Genomic DNA, 19,456 nt, shown 5'->3' with positions numbered 1-19,456 from the left:
CAGGCAAACAAATTCCTTCTCTTCAGCTCACCTCCCGCTTATCTATCACACAAGTATATCCTAACCTCTATTCTGAACAGTGAAAAGGAATTTATGAAACTGGTACGTTAGGACCATGTTTGCCTTTTAAGTAAAGAGAAAAACTGGAGTTTTAGCTGTACAGAACTAAGTATTCCCTCCAACTTGTACATGATGCACCTGTATTAATTTATGCAGCTGTTTAGTTACAAGTGTTGCAAGCTGATTGTAAGTCATCAGTATGTGCCTTGTACTGTAAACTGTTATTGTAATAAATTTAATATTCATAATCCATCTGTAGACATCTCTTGTGCCTCTCTCTTATGGGAAGAGCAAAGATAAAACTCAGTTCCAAGAAAAAGCAGAGTGTCTAGTCCAGTTTACTATACCAACAAGACCTCTTTGACAAAAAAGCAGAGGATTTCCTTTAGTGTTTGAACCTTGGCCAATGCTAAATACTCTTTCATTCTATTACAACAGAAGAACCAACACACATTACATTTGTTTACACAGAACAGCAAAACCAAACTGATCCACACCTGGACTAAGTGCTTAGATACTCAATTAGCTTACATATAAAACTCATTCAATTTCAAGTCTTTGTAAACTGGGAGGCTTGGCATTTAATTTTACTCACGTTGTGCCTCATTACTAAGTTCGCTGAACAAAATATTGGAGAAACATCAATCTCAAAACCTTTTTTTTTTTACCTTAATTCATCTTCCTGTAGCATAAAAGTGATAAATCACAAAATAAAGTGAAAGAAACCACTGTGAAGAGTGTCAAAAAAGTATTCTGAGAACTACAACCACTCTCAGATATCCTACATACCAAGTTACAGTTTAGAGATAACTTTATTCTTGATTACGAACCTTTGAAGAGACTGACAAATCCAAAATATTACCTCCAGTAGAACAAGCTGATATGACCATAATACATGAAAAAATACTTGTACCTTATTTCACATGAAAAAAACATGCAGTAAAATAACACAAGCATTAAAAAAGACCCACATATTAAATCCAGTATTTATCTACACTTTATTTAAGTGTTTATATATATCAGGTCCCCAAAACCAAAGCCCCCCCACAAATACAAAATTCGTATGTCAATATGCATTTAGCTTACAAAATGCCATACTACATACAGAAATCTCCTAGATTATTATTCAGGCTGTTTTTCTTGCCTTTTTCCTACTTTCACAGGTCAGGTCTGCTTCTCATTTTTAAGAGCATCAGTGGGCAACAATGACTCCTGCCAAGGGCTGAGAGTGCTCACTGTTTCAGACGGTCAAGGGAACAGGGGCTGCCAGGGGGAATTATTCTCACCTTATGTTATTTAACACTCCTATGTCTGTCCCAGAATCTCCAAGTATCAAGGATATGGTACTGAAGGCCAAGGTGGACAGAGTCAGCCAAATTTAATATTTCAACTGTATAAACAGACTAAGGGTGTGTATCAACTGATCCACTAATCCATTTCAAAAGTTGTACTTCTATTATGGCACACACTATTTCTTAAATTAAAGCCAGGAATAAATAGCTAGGATTCACTTTTACTTCTGTACAAGAGTCCATGCAGCAGTGGCTTTTCCTCTCAGTTGAGAGATAAATTGTTTTTGTCCACCACGGGGACGTTAATCTTCTTCCTTCTCAATGTAAGATTTAGAACTGACACGTGCCATTTGCCTTGCCAAGTAGCGGTCCCTGGCTGACATGACTGTCTCTTCATTGCTCCGTTTGGCAAATTTGCTCATGCTCTCAGATGGTTTCTGTGCTTGTTCTTTCTCCTCTTTCTCCCCTTCTTCTCCAGCTTTACGTTTCCGCTCAGACAAAATTCCAGAGTTGGATCTTCCCTTCTCATCCACCTCTCTCTCTTTTCCCTTTCTGTCTTTTTCCACATCGTTCTCTCCATCTTTTTCTAAAGATGTAGGAGAACTTTCCCTCCTCTCTCTGTATCTCTTTTCATCACTACCATATTTCTCTCTCCTCTCCTTCACATGATCTTCCTTTTCTCTGCATTTTTCTCCTCTTTCCTTCTCTCTGTCGTTATATCGATCTTTACCATTTCTTATTCTTTCTTTCTCTCGTTCCTTTTCTGAGCCCTTCTCTTCTCTCTCCTTTGCCTTCCTCCATTCTCTGCCATATCCCTCCCTCTCTTTTCTTTCCTTCCCCCTTTGTTTATCATCTTGCTCTTCCCTCCTTCTGTAGTTATCTTTATTACTGTGATCCCCATATCTATGTCGCTCTTCCTTTTCCCTTTGGTGATCCTTTTCGTGGGTTCGACTTCTCTCATAATCTTTTTCCCTGTATTGTTCATCATTTCCCCTTCTGCTTGGTCTGCTCTCTCCCCTCTTGGTAAGATGATTTGTCTGGGCTTTTGTGCGTAGCTCTTCCTCCACACTGGATGAGCTTGGTGACCTGGAACGCCTCCGGCTCTTGTGAAGTTTAGCCTCCTCTTCACTGCTTACAGAGCTCGCTCTTCTTTTCTTTTTCAAATTTACTTTACTACTTTTGTGTCTCTTATCATCGTCACTACTATCAGTTCCCAAGTCGGTATCAGCATCTGGATTATTCTCTTTCTTAATGGAGGGTTTCAGTCTTTGTGTTTCATATGGACATTTGGTCCTTTGGTTGGATTCATCATAACTGTCAGATTTTTCTTCCTTTATCCTACAGTTTTTTATGTTAAAAAAAGAAAAAAAAAACATTACACAGCCTGAAATCTCAGACTTTTTTTTTTTTTTTTTTTTACAAACTGACTTCTGGTCAGAACTTAAGCCAAAGATGCTGCTGAGAAGTCTAAGTCTAAGAAAACAAATCTGTCTGTAGGTCAGGTTCCAGGAATCCAGCGCAATGGATTTCTATTAAGTATCTGTATCTGGTTCATTGGTGAATGTGAGCTGATGAATTTAACGAAAAGAATAACTATGGTTAAGTATCTGTAGCCTCCATCTAAGCAAAAAGACATAGATTTGTATTCTTGTGTAAGCATTTTGGCAAGCTACACTTTTTTTCCTTTGTGTTTATTCCTCTATTCACGTCAAATAATTATCCAGAGAAGCAGCAGGTTGTATGTTTTGTTCACACAGGTAGGAACATAGCTTCCATTAGTGGTAGTAGTAGATTTTTTAAATCCAGTATTTCTGAAGATCTCACTCTTGTGACTAGAGAGATATTAGTATCTTTTAACTGCTCATAGATTTTTAAGTACTAAAAGATGACCCATGGAGGACCAATTTGAGCAGTAGAGAGAAAGTTTATGCTTTGTCATTCTCTTCTGACTGATAAAGAAGTATACGTTCACTCACACAAGCCACATGTCTCTTCTTTTTAATAATACAGCTACAGTAACAGCCTGCAGTAAATTCTTATGAATCAGCACACCATTTAGTTAGACTGAATGTCTGATGCATGCTTGAAAGCATGGTTAGTCTATGAACAATAACTAAAAATTATGCTGAATATTTTGATAATTTATTTAGTAATCCAACTAATTAAAATGACAAGTCAAAGGCGTGTCCCCTTAGGCGCAAGTGATGCAAATTCTGAGATGTAAAAATCAAGCCATTTTCTCTGTATATTCTATTGTACCACCATAAGAAAGAATAAAATTAAAATATATACTTGAGCTTATTGGAAAGCCTTACTGGGAGCACCATCTACAGAACTACCTGTTCTCCCTGAATCAATTTTATATACAACTCACAAAAGGAACATTTCCTTAATTTTCAAGATTAAGAAACCATCATTTCAAATGACCCATACAGTGCACAAAACTACATATTCCTGAAGACTCTCTGAAAGAGGAACTATTACAGCAAATGGACAATCAAGTGGGCTAACCACTGCTGCTACTGTTTTTATAAAGAGATGCAAGTGAATAACTCAGATTTCAACAATAAAAAGAAGAAACCACAAAATGCAAAATTCATTTAACCACCTCAGTAGCAATCTTTGTGCGTGACTGAAACCAAGCAGGTATTTCTCTTTGGTGAAAGCCTGAGATGGGATGTTTTTCCACACACATATGTATACTAATATTTGAAGTCTCAAATGACAAACCTGTGGCCTCAATTTTCCCATTTTCTGCTTAAATTCAGGAAGCTGTCCTGCTTTGCTTCCAGTCAGTAATTCTTACTTCCTATTTCTTTTACACTACTTTTCCCTATTTATTTCCAATAAGGCAGTATATACTTATACTAAAGATATAATCGAGAATTCCCTTGTTTCAGATAGCTGAGTATCTTCACCGTGATCACATTCTTCATTTAAGCTAAGAATTGACTTTCTAATAATCCAATCTCAGATCTAGAAGATCTCTTGAGGAAAGCTGCAATTTCTTTGTGATGGCAAGCGTTTAACTAGTGACATCCAGGTTTAAGGCCTATCTCAGGTGAGGTTTAACCTGAATTATTTCTTTCAAATGATCAGCTGTCGTACATAGGAAACACATCCCCTTCACTTCATTTATCCACAGGGCAGAATTTCACCATCTCAACTACATAAATAATTCGGCCTCATCTCATTACTTTGCTTTGGAATGTGCATATATGAAGATTTGAAAATACTCCCACTGGATTTCCTATACATTTGATTAATTTCCTTTTACCACAGCATCAACACTCAATTAATTTATTTTTTATGAACCTGTAAATGTGGAATAAGTACAAAGTTTGAGACACATTCTTTTCAGGAAATTCATATCACAACATAATTTCCTATGACTTACCTCTATGCTCATTATTTTACCTTTTGTCTCCCTCATGATTCAAAATACATAACTTAATGCAGATTGCCAAATATTATGTAAACCAGAGCAAATATAGGTTAGAATAATACCAAGCAGTATTACAAGTACAGCTGTCATCTTGATACTTTTTAAACAGCATCCCTCCCCTACTTGTTTCTGTCTTATAGTCTGTACTACTGATGATCATTAGACATTTTCCAAATAATTCAGTTAATCAGCTGTATAAAGTAATCAGTTTACCCTACCAGTGTTTTAGTACTCTCTGTCTAATTCTTACAGTGCTCAAATGAGTGTGGAATAACAAACAGCCAGAAGCTGGTTTATATCTGAAAGCCTTCTGGAATTGCATCCTACCTGGCTTCACGGAAGCTGCATTTAGGCGTCTCTTCCTCCCCTACCCTCTGGTTTAAAAGATGTCTGTAAAATCCACTGAGATCCTTCTGTTTGGTCACATCCAGGTATGCTAAGAGAAAGAAAGTAAGGTTGCATTTACTGTGCCACAAATACTCATCAGACACAACTCATAATTGGTAGACTGCAATCTCCATCTTGGAGGTTTTCAAGTCCAGAGTAGAAAAAGCTGAGAGCAACCTGATCTGACCTCGTGACCACACTTTGAGCAGGAGGCTGGAACACATGACCTTCCAAGGTCCACTCCAACCTGATTTACCTTATGATCCTATATCCTATTCTTTACACCTATTCCTGGGACACTGTACGGAATGTCTGAAGTAAGGAGTGTAAGCATCATTGTAACCCAGGCTTAGAAGTCTTCCTTCAACAACTGACCCTTCCTCAAAGATTAAAAGTAGCAACACAAATAGTACTGACACACAGAGGAGCTCCCTCTGTTCCTTTAGTAACATGCACAAAGGAAAATAAGAGACAAGTGGGATCTGATTCAGTATCTGTTATGTGGTCCTTTTTGATTTCAATTATCTCAAGCCTCACAGACAGACCAGATGACAATGTTGTAAATCATGTACAAGACCATACTTCTTTTTAAGGGGAATTATTTCAGTGTGAATCTCACCCTCGAGAGCTGCCTCTCTTCTTTCTCTTTCCTCCTCCTCAGCCCTTTCTTGCAGCTTCTTCTTATAGGCTGAAGTCACAAAGGCTTCTTTGTGAGCAAACTCTCCTCCTTCCATTTCACGTTCTTTCTGAATTTTTCTTTCCATTCTTTTCTCTTGCTCCTTCTTTCTAATCTCAGCTGCTTTGAGGATGTTTTGGATGTATCTGGGCTAAAACAGGAGGGAAAAAAGGTGTAATGTTGAGAGATAATGAAGGTGGCTGAGAAAACACAAATTGGGATTGCTGGAGATGCTGAAGGAAGTTGGTAATGGAAGAAAATTGATAGAAGCTAGTCTAACATACTCTCACGCTGTTTGATAGCTATCTGAAATAAACTGTCATTCCCTTTTAGATCACTAACGTGGCATGCTTCCCAGTAACAAAAGAGGTTGTTGTCTTCAATCAAAACATTCAGCCCATCTTTGACTAGGATGATTTTTGCTGAGTGAAATGAAATGTTTTTTCATTTCTCACCCCTCTGTCTCCTTTCTTGTAAGAGCCTTGCCTTTCTATTGCTGCAGAGGAGTGGGAAGCTTCCTTTTATACCCACATAACCTGACAAGAACTTTCAAATGAAATAGAGTAAGTAACAATGAAACTATCACTTGTCAGGATAATTCAGAAATGGTCTGAAACAAGGCATTAGGCTGTGGAAATTGGTTCACATTTTAACAGTGAAAGTTAATTACTTCAGTCTTCTGATAGCCCTCCGGTAAGCACACCAGTCAGTAAGGATGGACTGTTTATATTTGTTGGCTTAATAATGACAGAGTCTTTGCTATCAGAAGTAGTATTGTTACAGGGCCCACTGCCTCTGATCCTATTATCCCACTGTAACATTCTCTTCAGAAATACATGGGAAGTTATATGTAGCTATATGTACATCATAAATTGGGTGGGAAAGTTGTAGTCTGCACCCCTCCAGAATTCCACTGGATCAAGACTCTGAAATACCCAATGAACTAACAGTTTTCCCAAAATTCTTGCAAATTACTACCTTATGTAACAGGATTTGAACACAATACTTGTATCACAGAATCACAGAATCATCAGAGTTGGAAGGGACCTCTAGAGATCATCTAGTCCAACTCCCCTGCCAGAGCAGGATTGCCCAGAGCACATTACTCAGGACTGCATCCAGGCAGGTCTTGAAAATCTCCAGGGAAGGGGACTCCACAACCTCCCTGGGCAGCCTGTGCCAGTGCTCTGTCACCCGAACCGTAAAGAACTGTTGCCGCGTATTTGAACGGAACTTCCTGTGTTCTAACTTGTGCCCATTGCCCCTCGTCCTGTTACTTGGAACCAAGTATGTATGCCCCATGAGAAAATGCATTTGGCAAAGCTTAAAAGTTAAGCAGAGTTATTCCAAGCATACAGAGATAAGACAGACAGCATACATTTTCAGGTATCGACCTTTTTGTCATCTGTTCCGGATAACACTCTGGCATTACTTTCTTTCTTCTTCTGCTGCATTTCATCATAAATACTGTCATATTCATACACCGTAGCATCTTCTTCCAAAGCCTTCTGAATCTCCAATTTAGTCTAAAAGAAAAAAAGGGAGAAGATACCAAAAAATGAAGCATGAATTTTTTTACTATTTTCAAACATTTTATTCCTACATTGTAATTTAAACAGATCTATAGTATAAACCTATCTATTAGAACACTGTAGAATACTGTTTTTAATTTACACTCAGTGTTCTTGAATTGTTTACCAGGATTGAGAAGACAAACAACCAAATCATGACCAGTAATTGCAGTTATAGGAAATACAGGAAGCAAAGCAGCACAGTCAAAATACTGGAAACTTCTTAATGAGCAAACTGGTCTATCAGGTAACATATTTCATTTTTTTTTAATAGACGGTAAACAACATCTCAATAAACTTTACTGTCTGTTTTCATCTATAGTTTATCCCCCTTCCCCAAGGCCTTGAATAATAAATATGTACCAATATAATTCAGGATATGATTCCATATTTCACAGTTCTATCTTCTGCTTGTACAGTCAACTTGGAAGTAAGAACTGTGAAACCGTTCAGTTTTTAAAAGCCCTATCAGAAAAAGAACCAACTACTAGGGGAGCCTTTAGATCAGAACTGACAACAAAACAGGAATGCAACCATACAAGCAACCATACAACAACCATACAAGTTTCAAGCACGTATTACTGCCATCAAAACACAGCAATGTGTTAAATGTATGATGCATAAATATCTTTTTCTTCCAGCTATGTCTTTTATTGGTCTGGAACTTTTTAAAATGTAAAATCCGTGTTTCCTCTGTACAATTTATTCCTTGATTACCCTAAAAAGCTCACTGTTGGTATATATTTAAATATTTAAAAACCCAATACGTTGTAACATTACATTCAACAAATGAAACAAACTGTTTGAGAAATTCTAAAACCATCAACGCATTCTATGTCACAAAACAAACTCCAACATCTTGTGTATTTAAGTGGTTGCATTGAGTAAACAGAAATTTTATTGCGTTTTATATTATGACCAGCTCTGTGTTAAACCTCACTCATGCAGCTTTCATTGGGCAGCTTTTCAGCTACTCTTGATCACAGCCAGAATTCCAAAAAGAACAATCTTGCCCAAAAGAATGAAACAAAATCTTTGCTAGAGGAAAGGCTCTGAGAATTTCGGGCCAAGTTTTAAAGAAAGTCTTGTGTTGCAAAGACCAATGCACAAAATCATAAAATTATGTGGAATTTTTTTAAAGGGTAACTCTAACTCTGAAGTTGAACAATTATGTTTCTGCCATTATTTAATAAAAGGGAATGGATGCAGTAATTTCCTAATTTGCCATAGGCATGAAGAGTCCCCACTGCATCTTACCTGTTTCATTGCTTGTTTTTTCAGTGCTTCTTTCTGAAGGCTTTCACCAACAGATGGCTGTAAGAAGGAAACATTGCAGATATTAAATTAATTACACTGACACAGCTCATATTATTTTTCTACTATTCTAATGAACAACTATATAATAGTCCCATTACATAAGTCAGTCTCTCACTTCGATAGTATTTTTCTGAAAGCAAGAAAAAAAGTTAAGTTCATCAGCCTTTTTATTGAGCAAAGTATTGCAGTACCTGAACATATATATATATTTATTAAAATGGTAATGAGTTTAAAAGCACTATTTCAATGACATGCATACCTCAAAAGCTGCACAAAATTTCATGCCATTTCACAAAACAAGTAATCTCTGTCCAAGAAATGCTCAGAGACATAGGAGGTCTGTGAAAACTGTCCAGTTGCAATGCCTTCCTCAAACCACTGCCAAAAAACTGGTAGAAAAGACAGACCCCTCTACTATGGCAAGGGTCAGTCTGTTGGTGCAAGAAGCTAGCACATCAGCAGGCAAAACATCTAGCAAAGGACAGCTAAAGGCAGTACTGAAACAAATTCCTAAGAGAAGGATGCTTGACATCTGCTCACTCCCACACATTACAATTATTTCAGGTTTTGCCATTAAAAAAAAGAAAAAAAGGAAAACACAGAAAACAAACCCCTAAATCGTCAGAAATTGGAATATACCCTCCTACCAATTTATATATCAAAAACTTTTTAATGTTCTTGGCAATTATATATTCGTGAATAAAGAAGGATAAACATTATTTATTTTATTATATTTCTAACAGTCTGTGACATAGATAGGTGCTATTCAGAACATACATACTCTTCTTCCAGAATGTAAATGTCATCAGAGATGTAGCAGTCACGAGCAGACGCTCTCACTGACAATCACATGAAAAAACTGTATTCATAGTGAAAAACAAATATCTAAAAGGATTTGGCACTTCTTTCAAGTTTTATCTGTATCGTTAGTTCTGTATTTTTAGAAATAAGAATACTGCTGATTTGAACAGCATGTATTTCAAACGTTACTGTTTAATTTCTCAAGTTTAATATGATAGAAAACAGCAATACTAATCTTCCCTAAGAAAAGACATATCCACTACTGAAAACATGTTTTCTAATCATGCTGTCTTTTACAGAAAAAAGCTCTGCATTGTATTTAGTCTTTTAATTAGTGTTGAACTAAAGTGCCTATCTTTTCTCAACCAATAGATAATACTGTTTATTAAGTAAATTCACTATAAATGGCAGGACTCGTATCCTTGTTTATGTAATTAAATATCTCTTAATCTTAAAAAGCAGAAATAGGAAGGAAAAATCCTTTTGCATTTTGGCAGCTTCCCAAGTTTTGCAACTTTGACTAATGTGTGCTCTATATCACATTTAAAAAAAAAAACAAAGAGATTGTTTAATCAGCTCTTAATAAAAAGCGGAAACCAACTAGCAGGGAGCTTGGCAGCAAGGACTAGGATCTTCTGAAATCAAACAGAACTAGCACCATGTTAATTCAAACAGATCCCCTGAATTAGAAGGCTTTTGATTTTGTTTGATGTTTAAAATAAAATAACACATTGTGACCCCTCTTTCTTACACTATTAAAATTTTAACAGATGTGTCAACAAGGAAAAAAAGCAAGTGCTTTTCCACAATTTTCTACATGACAGACTGTAATCAGCCCAAATATTTTTTCACTGGTTAATTTCAGAAACAGGGAACAAGTTGTGCCATGAGTGGCAGAATTAATGGAGTTTCATTATATGTGACTTTGTGCTCTCTGCCTCTTTATTTCCCCGACCATCTCCTCACACACCCTGCCTGCTTGAACAGGCAGCTGGGCAACACTAAGTGCAACCAAAAGCTAGCCCTGTGCTGAGCACTCAGTCAACGGCTCCTCCTCAACACAGAGAAACTCACAAATTCCCGTCTATATCTGTCCCTTTACCCAGCTCTAAATTTCCACAAAGACCACAGGAACACAGTATCTTTGGGACCTCTGCCACCCAGCAAGAACAGTTAAGATTGTTAGTGAGTTCACAAGCCATATGGGACTAACTTACAGGTACACACAGTGATCACCAGTAAAGAAACTTTTTTCTGCTATGCAAACCATAAACAATAAAAAAATGGACGCTTCTGAGTAGCTTTTAAATAAAAAAAAAGCCAGAAAGGTAGTATGTCAGCGGAGTACCAAGTAATTCTAAACTCGGCAAGTGAAGGTGCTAAGGCAACACTGCCAATATTTGGAGAAGTACATATGGTATCATATAACAGCATCCACTAAATTGCAGATAGTCAGACCTTTGCTCGCTGCCCATTAACATGCCAGGACTTACTTTCATAAGTGATACTACAATCAGAAAAAACTGAGACACAGAATATTCAAAATATTCCTTCCTAGCCCGCTCCAAGTGAGGGACTTAGAGACAAGTAAAAATGGGAACTGGAAAGGGCACATATTCCAACTTCTTCTGGGTGCTTTAATCGCTACATGCAGACATAGATAAAATCCATCTCTGCTTTCAAAATGTTAAACCTTGTGGTTAAACTACAGTAACAGAGGGAAAGCGTGATGTGCACTTTCATGGAAGAAAACCCCTGCACTGGTTCAGTTCTGCTCCTCTCTCTTACCCAGCTGCAGATGCCCAGGTAAGGAAGCAGACCACGCTTCGGGCTTTAGGAACCTGAGCTTGGCAGAGATTAGCAGCACACACACAGAGAGGCCACTGTGGTATCAGGGACTACACCCTGTATACTGCTGTCTGCTGATTATTTGGACTAGAATTGGATATAGTCTCTTATTTATTTATGTAGTTGGTTGGCTGGTGGACTGGGGGAAGTGGATAGCAGATTATTTAATTTAAAACAATCTACAAGAATCCTGGCTTCATTCATCTAGTATTTACCTCTGGCTTTCAAGATTGAAGAGCTCACGTTGAGCAATATTTAAAATACTGTACTTAATTTCTATGTCATATGCTTTCTCCTAAAAAATGCTATAAATGATTCATTATAAACTTCTTAATATAAACAACTATTTTAAATTGGCAGTGGAACACACACCAGCATTACACAGAAAGCCGAGACTTCCTCCTGACTCCTGGGGAAGATGGTTCTCTGCTTGACATATTAAGGGTCATCACTGAAGGTTTCCTTTATCAGACACTCTTACATTGGTTTCACAGAAACAGTAAGGAATCTCCCCTGCATTATTGCAGAAAGCAAGGGCTTAGTAAAAGACAAAACAGATGCTGCAGTTGTATTTACAGAATGAGCTTTATTCCACCCTAATGTTTGAAACACCGCTTAGAATGTTGTCCTTGTCTGCCTACATGAAATAAACATGTTGATCTACAAAGATTACATTAAAAAAAAGTAATATATAATCCTCCTTATTGTACATATAATTGTAAAGAAGTCCACCTGTGATTTGTTTGCCTAGAGTGGCAGTAAGTTTACAAAAAACAAACACCTTCCCTAAAGGTTTATGGTTGACAATTTCCTGTTGTGCTATGAGCTCTGATAGATGAGAACTTCCCGTTCTTTTGTATTGTTTTTACTTATCAACTGCCCATTTATTAAAGGCCCTATAAGCTCAGCAATCTGTCTCATACTTTCTCTTTCCCTGCAGTCAAGCTATTCTTCTGAAGCACAAAGCTTATAGTTTAATATTTTCTGCAAGAAGAAAATGTTTTAACCCTATCCTGTGAAACTAAATAGAATCCATGCAAATCAAGAAACTCTTAGAAATGAGACTCCACAGTCTACCAGCCCTATGAGACCATGGAAGATCGCTTGTGCACAATGGAAAAGGTTAAAAATAAAGAAAAGATGGAGTAATAAAAGAAATCACCCCAATCCACTAACATTCTCACTGTTCTCTCCCATTTCTTATCTCCTTCAGGTATCTGTAAACTTCTTTCAGGTTCGTAAGTGCTTGAGCTACCTCCTTATTTTTATCCTGCAGGTCAGCACCTCTTGCAAGTTACTTCTTAAAATGTCGTCTTTATATCACTCCTACACAACCAAAGAAGAACAGACATTCAAACTACTTGACCAATGTTGTTGGTTTCTCTCGGCTATGTTCAAATAATGACAGAGCATGTAAACAATTTACAGCTTTATACAAAAAGCTCAATTCAAAGTTCAAAAGCAAATACCTAAAAAGCCAATTCCACAACTAAGACAACTAAAACAAGTCTTTGTCTGTGACTAGTATAATTTTCAGTGTTGAAATTGGTTTCTAGGAAGTTACAGCCTTAAATCTGAAGCTGAGAATGTCTTGTAAAAAGTGTCACAACTATTTTAATAGATGCTCTCAAAGTATATATGAGATGCCCGACTTGTTCTTCCCCACACAAAAGAAATACGAGACCAACAAATTCTGACAGAATAGCTATTAATGGAGTATCTCTCATTAGCTGCATACATAGTCTGCCTCCGAAGGAAAAGCATTTGTGGTTGCCACCAAAACCCCAGGCACAGCGCTTACTGATAGGCAATGTAAGACATCCCTCCATTCCTTTTATAAAACAAAAAGACGCTTCTGCTCGAATATAAACTGTTGTGAAAGACCCCTGAGTGCGCTTTGCTCTTCAGCATTGCCTTTTTGAATTCTCTACATGCTGCTTTGCAGTAGACACATACAACAAATTACCTTTGTTGCAAGTGAAATACATTTTAAAGGGAAATGAAATGCTTCACTGACGTCAGGCAGATTATATGTAGTTTGATTTTAATCTCTCACTACAACCATCTAGTTTTAACCGGATGCACAGAAAAATATTTGACCAAACAGCACCAGCAGGATAATTTGGGGCTCTACTTGATCAGCAAGTGAAAGAAGCAGAGACAGACCAGTCCACAAAAAGCAGAGCTTACATTTATCCTGAGCTAGCCAGTCCAAGAGCGCTTTATTGTGAAAGACTGAGAAATGGACACTTTCAGAGCAAAATTCATCTCACTTAATTTAGGTTTCTACTTTAGAAAGAGGTAAGTTGTGCCCCAGAAGTACATGCATCTCTACCGACTGTACAGGGAGCTCAGGGAACTCAAGTGCAGATACCTGCATGTGTTTCTATGGATCTTGCCCCATGTTTGTGGCCCTATGTGGTTAAATCTCAGAAAAGCTGAGATGCAACTCTGCTCACTTCATTCTCCCCACATCAGATAAAGAATCTCAGACTGTGAGATCTTTGGATATGTGATGCTTTGATATGAGAACATCTTAAAATGTGCTACTTACTCACTCTCTCATGCATACGTATTTAAAAGTGATTCATTAAGGCCACCCTAATAGAGACCTGTATTATCTGACTACAGCCTGCACATGGATGATCACTAAATGTAAATGAGACTCAAACCTTCACGGGAGAAAAAATAAACAAATAATCAAGTCAGGCAACAGATTCATCTCAATTCCTACACTATATGAGTGATGGCTACTAGCATAAAAAACAAGTCACATACAGAATTGGCTTTCTTCGGTGTTCCCTCCTGACTTCCAGAAACCAGGAGGTTAGGGACTTCCTGAACTGGAGGATGCACCTGGACCATTGTTTGACACCAAGAGCATCCCATAATTTGACTAATCCATTTCTGAATCCATTTATATTTTTGGCGATGCCACAATATCCTGTGGCAATGAGTTCCACAACTTAATTATACATTGTGTGGAGAAAAAACCCTGACTTCCTTTTGTTTGGATTAAACCAGTTACTTGGTAATTCCGTAACGTACCCTACTGCTCCCATTATGAGAAAGGGCAAAATCACTGTACTTTCTCCAAATCACTCTTGATATTACATACAACCTCTTGAGTTATTCCTCTCCACTTCCTTCTCCTCAGTAATCTGTTTTCTAAAAGCCCCTTTATCCTACCTAGTCTTATTTTGCAAGAAAACTGTTGCACAAACTCTCGTCACCATCAATACTCATTACTTCACCAATCTTTTTTATAGTCATGCTGTATCCTTTGCAAAGTTGCAAAGCGAATGGAAGGATCTGTAAACAAAACCAAAAAACTGTGACTAAAACAGAATACAGTTTTCTTCTTGTTTTCAGTTTCTTCCTTTGTGCCTGCTTAAACACTCGATTTATCCTTTAGATGGCCACTGAAAAAAACACCAAATCAAGCTGACACATTCACAGAACTATCCACACTGACTCCATGATCTCTCTCTCTTGAATTTAGCACCTACTATAGTCTATGTACAGTTATTTTTTCAGTTACACTTTATATCCTGTAGCAACAAATCAGTTTCGAAAGGCTGGTAAGGTACAGGAATGTATGTTGGGTAATTTTGTTACAATGAAGAAACAGAAATTCTACCTGCTGTACCACAGAGATATTTTCAACTAAATTCCAAAGATGAAATAGAACATGGAACAGTGCACTGGGAAAACTGACAAGCCGTCCCTGAAAACACAATGCATGAATAGGGGAATAATGTTTTTGGAGAAAATGGATATATCACAAATAACAGTAAGCCAGAACAGGAATGTATTTCTAAATTATCATAGTTTGTTGCTGTAACATCCACTCTCTACAACAGGCATTCCTACGTGTAGCAACCTTCCCCCCAGTTTTTAAAGACAGCAACAACTCCTCATTATGAAGGCAAATAATTCAGAACTGTATTGGCTAGAAGTAACCGTAATCGCCGGGTTTACTTTTTCCCAGTCAGCATTGTATTTCAAGAAAATTTCCATCCTAGATGTTCTGTTTCTTATGAACTAAACCAAAGACCATCTTCATCAGCAACTAACATCCATTATTGTACTTAGCCACAGCAAAAAAACCGTTTCAAATTCCTTTAGCAAAGGTACAGGGAAAATCTTACTGAAATATGCATAGTAACATTTAAAAAAAAAAAGGGAGCAGAAGTTTGGTATCTAATATATAATCACAGACCAAGTCAGGTGTGCAGATTTCCCAGCACAAACTTTATTAGAGTTCAGTTAAAAATACATAATCTCCAGACATTTGAGATGTAGTTCTGACTGATAAGCTAGCAGACAGGAAATGAAACCCCTCCCAAATGCTGCTCCTTATCTTGAAAAGCTCTGAAATTATTATTGAACTAATAAAGTAATTTTGCTTTTTTTAAAAATTATCTTCTTTGATAAAGGCAGTTGTGAGATTATTACTTTTTGCTGGGCATGTACCATATTGATGAGCATGACAACTTCTAAGAGCCTTCATAGCAGACTCTGGTAGTGAATCTGCCAGCCCTTCCGAAAGGGAGGATACCTGATCTGTTAAGTTAAAAGTTAGTAGACAGTAACATACCTTATTATTAGTGGAATTATTAGCATTCGTTACTTCGTTTTAATGTTTAGATATTAAAAGAAAAAAAGAACTGAAAAAACACAAGATAGCCCCGTCCTCAAGAAGTTTCCCAGTCCTAGCATGCAATGTTTAATGACAATAGATTAACTCAAGCTCATTTTTGGGATCTGGAAAGTGCGGGGTCAGTCCCTTAATGTACAGAAAGACACCAAATCCCAAACTAACAGGGAAAGCGCTCCTGCCATTGAGGAGAGGGGATCCGCTGTCGTCTCCATTAGCTGTATTTACAGGGAAGCCTCTCTTTAGAGACATGGTGCCAGCTACGAGCTCAAGTGGAGGGACGCACCTCCTGAGAGAGCTGAGGACAGCAGCTAAGTGAGGAAAGAGATGGGATTTAAGACATGTTCCTTTCCTCTGTGCTTCCTGCAAGTCCTATAAGCTGCAGTGAGGCAGTTAAATGTTGAGGGATGAGTGGGTATCACTAAGAAGGCCCTCAGCCCTTTCACACCCTGTATAAGGGGAGCTCAGATGCTTTCAACAGCAGCATTCTGGATCCTGTAACGGAACCAGGCACACAGAGACTGGGAATTGCTAGATTCAGGCTTTCTGTGACACAAAAATAATGACTGCTAGTTTAATAAATCAAAAAATATGTTTTGATAATAAGAGTTAGAAAGTGACAAAGATAATTTGAGACTTTATAAGCAGTGTTTTTTTCAACCACACAAAAAAAAGAGCGCTGAGTGAAGCTCCAGAGCAGCAAGAACATTTTTGTAACACAGGTTTGGTTTCTAAATTTCAACTGATTCTAAGTTTCAACTTCTTAAATGGTAAAATTCTAGACTATGGGATGTGTAAAGTTTATTTTCTGGGTTTTGTGGAAAAAAGTTAAATATGCTCATAATGACATCATGATGAAATTATCACAAGTAATTCCAGATCGATATAACCCATCCATCTGGAGAGTTCATCTCCACAATTCTGAGTTTCTATTCTTTACCTGGAAACTATCAAGGCTTTAAAACTTTCAAAAATTCTGTTTTAGAAGTTAGGTTTCTGTATGGTATCCAAACCAGCCTATATACCACACTAGTTCTTGGATGTCCCCCATACTCATAGCAGTACATTCAGAAATGTAATTTTTCTAGTGTACAGCACCCTCTACTGGGGCAGGTAGAAAGCGAATATCTTGAAGGTAATACTTCAAAAAAACATTAAAAAATTAAAGGATAATATAGAAAAGAACACTATCAACTTCATGCAATATAGTTATACATCACAGATCATCAATAAACTGCGATCACAGAAAAGCTGTGTATTGTTCAATAAAATATAAGTGTTGTGAGTACCTCCAGAACGACAACTAATTCTCATTACTTGCCTTTGCTTTTGTTTACAGTGAGTCTGAACATCATACATTAGTTAGATCAAATTTGGGATAAATGAGCTAAAGGATAAAATACACCTAACAACTACACTTTAAAGTTAATATCTGAGAAATGACTGTTGATTACTACCATCTTTTTATCTGCAGTCATATTAACCAGTGGTACCTAACAAATTTCTGTACGAGCTAGATACCGTTAATGCTTGCAAACAGGTTGCCACATAATGAATTTTTGGAAGAACTGACAGAAAGTACCTAACAATCAAGTCATCACTTCCATGTAACTTGCACTAAAGAAAACACATATTATATTTCACACTCAAAGCCAAAATGATGATTTGTATCTTAGTGACACTGCCATAAGGTGATGCGGGCATTAAGGGCTGTAAACAAATAATTTACAGAATATGAGGCAAATTTCAGAAGAAAGGTGTTGAACTGACCTCTTCATCAGAGTCATCTGCAAACACTGAGAGTTTCTTTGAAACGAGATTTTTCTGTGGCAATTTTTTGGGCATAATGAGCCCATATCTAGGGAAAAAAAATAAAAGTTACTTTTAACATTACTTACAACAAAACACATAGCACGATCCAAAACAAAAATCGACCATTCACAATTTTAGAAACGAAAGATCAGTGTCAACCTAACCTATCAAGTATAGATCTGAGCAGCATCTGCAGCAGTGCACTCAGCCTTGCCACATGCTTGCCAGCTCCTCCCACAGCTATTGCTGTCTTTTTCCGTGCAGTTTCTGGATGCAATGACCTTCCTAAACTAGGCAACAAATTCCTCTCGTCCAGAGTTCTCGAAGTGATTTTTTTTTTCTCCAGCGAAGTAAGAAATTACTACTGTTTAACCTGCAGAGATTTAGTCTCAGTCTACACTAGACACTATTCTGTAACGACGTTTGCTGGGGCAGTAAGTTCACCTATTTTGCACGGCAACATAAACCACCAGCCCGCAGATACAGCTACGGCAAAAGACGAGATTTACAGTCAGCTTGTGTCATGCAGAGACTGATTAACTACACACACAGAACTCTTCTGCCGACACAGCCCATCTCTGCTCAGAAACACCTCCTGTGTTTTCTGTAATGATCTCTAAATCAGGAGTTTCTTCCCCACCTGCCTTTCCCCGAGTCCATCACTAAGTAGCTCGTCACAACCTGTGGCGTTGAGCTGGAGACTTCCCCGACACCACCATTGTGACGGACTAGTTGTCTCCGTGCGCTCTCAACCCGCTCCCTCCCGCCCGGCCGGCGGGGGAGCCGAGCAGCGAAGGCCGCGCTCGGGCCCCTCAGGCCGCTGTGGAGGGGCTGATGGCGGCTGCTGCACAGGGGGCTGTGAGGGAATCCTGAGGAGATTGTACTTCCTGAGAGTCCAAACTACCCCGCAGCCACAACTTCCGATGTCTTCCCACTGCTTTGGGTTTTGGTTGTTTTTAATAAACACAGTTTTAAATTCAGGCCAACGCAGCAAGGCCCCACGGTAGACACACACCGGCCGGGATGAGCGAGCCCCCTCCTGCGGCCCGGGTCGGGGGTTCTGTCAGAGCTCGCCCCGGCCCGAAGCAGGGCCCCGCCTGCGCCCGCCCTCAGCGGCGGTCCCCTGTGTTCCCCCCCAGCCGCTGCCGCGGAGCAGGGCTCGGTCGGACCCTCCGCCCCGAGGAGCCCGGCGGCGGCGAGGCGGCGCCCCGCAGCCCCAACTCCACCGTCACTCACTGCTTGCTCAGCGCCGCCATCTTGTCCCGGTCACCGCCGCCGAGTAGAACCGCCTGCCGTTCCGCCGCCGCACATTCCTCGCGGCCGAGACGCCCCCCGCTCGCCCCGTAGCCTCCCGCCGCTCTGCCCGCGGTTCCGCTCCAGAAGGGAAGCGGCGAGCGGGCGGAGTAGGGCCGGAGGCGGGCGAAGAGTTTTTTAGAGGCCGAGTGGCGAAAGTGCCGATAGAGGAAGGGCTGGTGCGCGCGGCCCGCGGCGCCCTGAGGCGAACGGGCCCTGAGGCGGGCTGGGTCCCCGCGGCCGGCGCTGCCCCCGGGGGTGAGCCGCCAGCCTGCCCCCCCCAGTCATCACCTG

At 39.0% G+C, this 19,456-nt stretch overlaps 1 protein-coding gene across 2 annotated transcripts; it reads right to left on the bottom strand.

The window, feature by feature from the left end:
• Positions 1-873: 873 nt before the first annotated feature.
• Positions 874-19,160, bottom strand: NSRP1 (nuclear speckle splicing regulatory protein 1). Of its 2 annotated transcripts, XM_082493265.1 has the most exons (7): positions 19,106-19,160; positions 17,828-17,915; positions 8,689-8,745; positions 7,255-7,386; positions 5,804-6,011; positions 5,125-5,233; positions 876-2,690 (listed from the first exon to the last, which is right to left on the bottom strand). In XM_082493265.1, the coding sequence occupies exons 1-7, from the start codon at positions 19,123-19,125 to the stop codon at positions 1,655-1,657; spliced, it is 1,650 nt and encodes a 549-aa protein (XP_082349391.1). In that variant the 5' UTR covers positions 19,126-19,160; the 3' UTR covers positions 876-1,654. The 2 variants fall into 2 exon arrangements, with proteins under 2 accessions (XP_082349392.1, XP_082349391.1); XM_082493266.1 differs by lacking the exons at positions 8,689-8,745; positions 17,828-17,915; positions 19,106-19,160 and having other exon boundaries at positions 874-2,690; positions 7,239-7,374.
• Between the last annotated feature and the right edge of the window lie 296 nt (positions 19,161-19,456).

Source organism: Vanellus vanellus (genome assembly GCF_965231255.1).
Source record: "Vanellus vanellus genome assembly, chromosome: 19".
In the NCBI taxonomy this organism is placed as follows: Eukaryota; Metazoa; Chordata; class Aves; order Charadriiformes; family Charadriidae; genus Vanellus; species Vanellus vanellus.
The sequence above is the reverse complement of the archived record's forward strand: the minus strand, read 5'-3'. Positions and strand labels throughout refer to the sequence as shown.

What these genes read in the sequence shown, in the direction of transcription:
- NSRP1 (XM_082493265.1), bottom strand. Translation starts at nt 19,125, where the DNA reads ATGGCGGCGCTGAGCAAGCA. An exon ending in AAAAACAAGCAATGAAACAG is followed by an intron (nt 7,387 to 8,688) that starts GTAAGATGCAGT and finishes TTTTTCTTTTAG; the next exon opens with ACTAAATTGGAGATTCAGAA. An exon ending in AAGAGAGGCAGCTCTCGAGG is followed by an intron (nt 5,234 to 5,803) that starts GTGAGATTCACA and finishes TCTTTCTCTTAG; the next exon opens with CATACCTGGATGTGACCAAA.